This window comes from Chiroxiphia lanceolata, chromosome 16 (assembly GCF_009829145.1).
Source record: "Chiroxiphia lanceolata isolate bChiLan1 chromosome 16, bChiLan1.pri, whole genome shotgun sequence".
In the NCBI taxonomy this organism is placed as follows: Eukaryota; Metazoa; Chordata; class Aves; order Passeriformes; family Pipridae; genus Chiroxiphia; species Chiroxiphia lanceolata.
Window position 1 is genome coordinate 16,567,467 of NC_045652.1, and position 6,761 is coordinate 16,574,227.

The following is a 6,761-nucleotide window of genomic DNA, read 5'->3' on the forward strand; positions in this document are numbered from 1 at the left end:
TAGGCACCTGCCCCAACAGGGCAGCAGCTGGGAAGGGGCCCTGAAACATGGCAGAGTTTGGGGAAAAGCCTTTCTGCGTGTACATCCCAGAGCCAGAGTTGTTCCAGGCTCTGCAGGGCTGAGGTGTCTCGAGGACTCACTGCAGCTCCCAGCTTTATCCTTAAAACTGTACAGCAAAAGCTGAATCTGCTTCCCCTCCTCTTTTCCTTGATCTCTGCTTCCCCGCTGTCTCTCCTCAGCACCAACCCATCCATCCATTTGTCTTTATTGTGCACAGAGTTAAACACGGTCTTTAAATGTGGCAACACTTCCAGATTATTAGCTCTGCAATTTCTTGGCTCATGTTTATTGTGATGACATCATCTGAAGGGGCCATTGTAATTAATAGTTTGTTCGTGCCTCTTTTATAAACCCCCAATGTGTTGTTTATACGAACCAAACTGAACACCCTGGGGTGGCTGGTGCTGCTGTGGGGAACAGACACCCCGTGCTCATGAACACACCCTGTGATCATGGCCCTGGTCCTTTCTGGAGGTGAGTCACTCCCCCCTCCCCTGCCAGCCAATAGCCCGGGCTACGAGAATGGGCACAGAGTGATGCTGCCAGTGGCAGCCCCTGGCAGCCAACAGCCTTCCTCCTGCTCAGCCCCCATCTCTCCTCCCTCCTGTCACTGCTCTGTCCCAAGAATGAGACATAATTTCTACCCCATCTGTCAGAGGCTTGTGGTGAGCAGCAGGGAGCACCTCTGCTCCTGTTGTCCTCCGGGCAAGCGCTGCTGCCCACGTGCTCAGCCTCCTGGCCTCATTTTCTGTTCACTTTCCTCACACCAGTCCCTCACACCACCTCGTGCTCGGCCATGGGCACCCTGTGGGCACCCAAGGGCTCATCTCTGATTGTACTGTGGGGCTTGCTTTGATGTGCGTAGCCATAAAAACTGCTTCCTTCCCACAGGGCTGTTAAATCCAGGTGGTGGATCCCCCCACAGAAGCTGGTGTGTAATTCTGCAAATGCTCACATCCCTCTTAATTTGTTCAGGCTTTTCTTAAAGGAAAAAATACCTCAAGATGTATCGTTCTGACTAATCCTTGTTCCCTGCATGTCACTGCTACTCAATGGCTGATGCAAGGCAGGGATGAAGCACAAGAGTGCTCTGGGCAGAGGAGAGGACTGCAGGCACCTTGCCATCAGGAAGGCAGCTCCAGTGGGGCCTGATGCCAGAGGGATGGGCTTCCTGGAGAGCCTGGCCACCAGCATGCTGGCTCTGAGACAGGGAGCTGGAGCCCTGCAGCCCGCGCCCACAGGCCCCATTGCTGGGACTCAGATAGAGACTGTTCAGTTGGAAAGGTTCTGCAGCAGGAGAGGGGCAGCCACAGGAACTACTGGCCTCTTCACCCAAAATGCTGAGGGCTCTGGAAGCCCTGTGGCAGCCCTTCACCTCCCCCAGCAGCACCTCAGCAGAACAAGCCTGGCACGACCAGCAGTGAATACACAAATTATGGGGGAGGTTAAAGCCATTCGATGCCTTTAGCGGCCACAAATACGTGGTTACACTGACAGGCACATCTAGCTGGGCTGTGCCTGTCAGCTGCTTCTGCTCCAGGCTTCAGCCATGTGATTCCTGAAACGGGTCTTCCTGACGCCCAGCAGTTTGACGTCAGCATCGCTGTGGTTGCTGCTGCCCCAGGTGCTCTCACAGAGCCATTTCCAGCCTATTCACATTGTTTCCTCACCATATGTTTGTACTAAAAAATAGTTGCAATATGAAGGAGTAATCCTGCAAGATCTGGGCATGGCCAGCCTGCATGTGCCACAGGAGACTTGCCTGGTGCTGCGAGCACTTCCCGGGAGCAGTGACTCCTCGGCCCCGTGGCAGGGCTGGGGCTGCCCACAGCTGGGGCCACGGCACAGTTGGCCATGGGCAGTGAGCAGGGGCCCGGCTGGTGACACAGCCACCATCCCCTCCAGCCCCGGGCAGCACAGGAGGTGTGAACAAGGCAGTGGCGCTCTTGCAAGGGACATCACTAAGTACCCTCTGGCTCACTATGATAATCCTTAACTGGGGGCACTGGGACAAGCATTTACCTCTTCATTTTCTTAGCCATAACTGCTATTTCACTGCAGTTTCATTTCACGATATGGTAATATGCTATCCAGGAAAATCTTGCTACATGCTAATTTATCCAGTAGGCAAATTCCTTTTGGCTAATAAAAGTGCTTGCATGGGAAGCTCAAAACCCAGCAGCAATTAATTATTGACAGAGCATGTGAATTAGAGATAAAAGAAAAGTCATTCTTTCTCACACACAAGATAGTAAATAAATTTAATTATTGTACTAGAAGCAAGGGATCTTATTCTGTATTAAGTTTTATTAGCTGAGACATTTAAAAGCATGTCATCATAACAAAAAGGTCCTGTGTAATCCGAACTGCGCTGCTCTGTACAGCAGCTCTGGAATGAATAGGCTTAATTGAGCAAATGGGAGCAGATGGCTTCTGAACAGGCAGGTATTGTGCAGGTTTAGTGTCAATTAGCTTTGGTCTACATATGCCTATGGCAAATTGCCTGTATAATGTGTCACCAAGGCTGACTTAACATTTCAGGTGCCCACCATGGCCAGGGGCTGAGAAGAAACGAAGCCAGAAGTGTTTGGGTCTGTGGGACCTATGGGAGTGACAGCGTCCCTCCTCCTGAACATCCTGCCAACACTTGCATAGGGCAGGAGGGACGCTGGGATGCCCACCCCTGCCTGGCCCCTCACTAACCCCCTCCTCTGCTTCTGCACAGGAATGTGATGCCCAAGACGCTGGATGGACAGATCACCATGGAGAAGACCCCCAGCTACTTCGTGACCAATGAGGCCCCCAGGCGCATTCACTCCATGGCCAAGGACACGAAGCTGATCGTGGTGGTGCGGAACCCGGTCACCAGGGCCATCTCGGACTACACGCAGACCCTCTCCAAGAAGCCGGAGATCCCCACCTTCGAGGTGCTGGCCTTCAAGAACCGGACTCTGGGGCTGATTGATGCCTCTTGGAGTGCAATCCGCATCGGGATTTATGCCCTGCACTTGGAGAACTGGCTCCAGTACTTCCCCCTCTCCCAGATCCTGTTTGTCAGTGGTGAGAGGCTCATCACTGACCCAGCAGGGGAAATGGCCAAGGTCCAGGACTTCCTAGGCCTCAAAAGGATTGTGACAGAGAAGCATTTTATTTTAATAAAACCAAGGGGTTTCCCTGTCTAAAGAAGCCAGAGGACAGCAGTGCTCCCCGATGCTTGGGCAAGTCCAAGGGTCGAACTCACCCCAAAATAGACCCAGATGTCATTCATAGACTGCGGAAATTTTACAAACCCTTCAATGTCATGTTTTACCAAATGACAGGCCAAGATTTCCAGTGGGAGCAGGAAGAAAGTGATAAGTAGAAATACAAGATCAGGAAAAAACCTTTTTTTTTTTTTTTGAGATGGGAGTCATCATGTGAGACTCAAAACTCACTCGGGGCCAGAGGCTCAGCCCTGTGTGTTCCAGGCTCTTGTGCTGTCCGGGCTGCAACCAAAGTTGCTCCGTGTGTCCACTTCTGAAACTGTAGTGGCTTGTCACCTTGGGCTGCTCTCGGGCTCTCCCCACCACGACAGCGGGGGTCAAGGGTGGGTGGGAGGAGGAGGAGGAGGCAGAGGGAGCAGGGCTCCTTGGGGTGATGGGGTACTTTGTGTTGACATTTCACTGCTGGTGTCCCCCTTGCCGCCAGGCAGGCAGGACCAGGCTTCCTGCCACAGCGAGCTGGGCGGGAGGGCAGCTCCCAAAACCCAGCACTGGGACAAACCCATATATTTGATTTCTCCTGCCCTGGATTTTAGTTTTTCCCAAACAGCAGCATCAGGTCTGGTAAATTCAGGCCGTGTGCACTCATATGCACACTGCTCTTAGTGTGTGGAAGGAATTAAGCCAGTTATGCTGCAGTGGAACTATGTACAGGAACTTCATTTGCACCAGATGTTTCAATTACTTGTTGCACTAAAACTAGAATTTACCAAGTGCCACAAACACCTGGGCCCAATTCTCCTCCGACTGGTACATCTCCACTGTTGGAAGAGAGTTGTTCCTGCTTTGCTGGGATGCTCAGTGAGGTCAGAACTGGGATCCCCCCAGACTCTCACCCTCCTGGAAGCTGAAAAAACATTCCCCGGTTTTCCAGGAGCAAGCCAGGCTCCCACTGCCCGGCCAAGGCACAGCATGAAGCCACACCTTGTCTGTGCAGCACCTCCTGGTGAGGCCGTGCCGTGCCCTGCTCGGAGCCGGGCGTTCCCGGGGGGACTGAGGGGGTGGCTGCAGGGCAGAGGTCTGAGGACAGCCCCAGCACAGGGTCTGACCATTGGGACCCCTGGCACTGCTGTTCATTTGCACCTTGAAAATGCAATCCCTGCTGCTTGCTGTGGACAGGGGTGGCAGAACAGGGAAGCAGCCTTCATCATACTTCAGAATTACAAAACAGCAATTAATTCCCAGAGCAAGCACTGCTCAGCACACAAAACCTGGGCTTTCTAGTGGAAACGGCCAAGTCAACTAAATTTGCAAATCCTGGTAGAAATTGTAGACTAAACCTATATCCCAACTGGATCCTCCAACGCCATGGGAGCTGCTTGCTGGGCCCAGCAGAGAGCAGGAGCAGTGCTTCGACACAGCTGCACGGTTCCACCTCCATCGCTGAGGAAAATGAGAGAGAGAACAGGCAGAGAGAGAACAATGGGGAAGAAACACAGAGCTGCTGAAACGGTCCCTCGCACGCTCGGATACTGCTGGCTGCTCCCTTTGCTCTGATGAGGGCCTCCAGAGTGGGATGTAATGACATGCAAGCCCCGTGCTGTTGGAGCAGGTCCCTGGCAGCATGGAGAGCGGGATTGCTGCGGGAGAACCAGGACTCAGCTCTGATTAATGTAGAACTCCCTACGGCTCCAGCTAACCAGATGAAATCAGCGTTGCACTGGGTGACAAGCTGAACCTACTTGGGGTTCCAGGGCCTGTCGTGTGGTTCATTACACCATGAAGTGGTGCTGGTGCCTTGTATTGGATGATAAAAACTGAAGCCATTCGGACAATTTACTGCATGGGCCATGCTGGAGGGGCACCGCAAGGTCCCTGCTGACATCACGTCAGTTCCCATCAGCCTGGTCAGATTTAAAATCAGCTCCTGACATAGCACAGTTTTCAGAAACCCACAAACTTCCAAATTATTACAGGAAAATTGGAAGTATGTAATAGGAATAATTTTACAGTGCTTCACATATTATTAAAATGTCAGAACAGGTCCTGAACTAAACCTGTTGTTGCATAATTTGGATTTGGTGCAAGATACTTATTGGAAGATGAGGAGCTCCAGGCCCAGTGTTCCTGTCACCAGAGGGATATCCAGGAATCTCTGCCTGTGTCCAGCATGCTGCAGCCCTGGCACAGGGTCGGGCTGGCCCTGGCGGACAGTGGAGGTGGTGGACTGGTGGCCCTGGCTGCCCATCAGAGGGGCTCAGCTCTGGGGGACGATGGTTCCTGGGTGGGCCGGGGAGATGCTGTGCCCACTGCGCCTCTCCCACCTGCCACCCCACATCCACTCCCATTATTTCTGCCATATATTCAGAGGTTTATTTTTTATACCAGATGTCATCTCCAGCTCGGCAGGAGCTGATGTGTGCCCAGTGGGAGAGGAGACCCCGTTCCCCTGCCCTGAGCGGCTGCCCCATGGACACCAACCACTTCAGCATGGTGGGATAGGACCCCCCGCCCCAACCCTTTCCCGAAGTACACACCAGGCACTCTGGGGTGGGCTGGGGGCACAGAGACTGGGGGAGGTTATTCTGTTTTGTTCTTCTGAAATGCACCCCATGGCTGCTGCGCTGTCACCAGGGCTGGAGGGAGAATTATTTTCTATATGGCTGGAGAGTGGTGTGCCAAATGAGAGTCAGGTTAGTAACACCTTTTTTTTTAAACTATTCAATGTCAGCATTAGAATACACAGGAAATTGAATTTTGTATTTGGTTTCAATTAGCAAAGCATAAATTATATTTAATTTTATATACAGACTGGGTGATTCATTGTTCTGGAAAAGCTGGTACTTTCTGGTTCAGAGACTGAAAATGGAGAGTTGGTCTGTTCTGAACCCAACCTGCTGTGCTGTCGCCTCCTCCCAAATGCGTCTCTGTCGGTCGGTGTCTCTGTACCTGAACGACATGACCGTCTGGAACTGAACCCTGGAACCCACAGCACTAAACAATAAATTGTTGTAGCAGCTGCATTTCTCGATTCCGTTTCTCTTGGACCCCCCCAGCCAGCAGCACCAACACCCATGAGTGGGAGCCACGACAGGACAGCGCTGGCCATGATCTGCCACCTGCCAGCCCAGCTGGCTGCCCCTTCCTGCCCCATGGGCCACAGCCCCACCACTGCCAGAAGGGCCATACTGCAGCCAGGACCAGGAGGACCAGGACCACCTTGGCCAGCCTGTATGTCCTGCAGTGAGGTTTGTCCCTGCAGTGGGGGACAGCTCTCTTCACTGACCTCGCAGCTTGGGGTGCACCTCCCAAGGTCACAAAGAACAAATCCCCAAGCAATGCCTGGGAAGTTTCAGTTGCTGATTAAGGATAAGTCAGTGGATAATAAAAGGAGAGAGAGGGCTGGCTGCCAGGCAAAGAAATTAGGAGGAAATTTTTTTAATCTTATTTTGTGTGCACAATTTCCTGCTCATTTGAAAAAGGTTATTTCGCAGCAGAGCC

General features: G+C 52.4%; 1 protein-coding gene across 1 annotated transcript in view; it reads left to right on the top strand.

The window, feature by feature from the left end:
• HS3ST4 (heparan sulfate-glucosamine 3-sulfotransferase 4) overlaps positions 1 to 6,283 on the top strand; it is a 55,533-nt gene extending 49,250 nt beyond the window's left edge. The window contains 2 exon segments of the mRNA XM_032704364.1: positions 2,786 to 3,204; positions 3,207 to 6,283. Coding sequence (XP_032560255.1) covers positions 2,786 to 3,204; positions 3,207 to 3,421 — 634 coding nt within the window. The 3' untranslated portion in view covers positions 3,422 to 6,283.
• Positions 6,284 to 6,761: the final 478 nt, after the last annotated feature.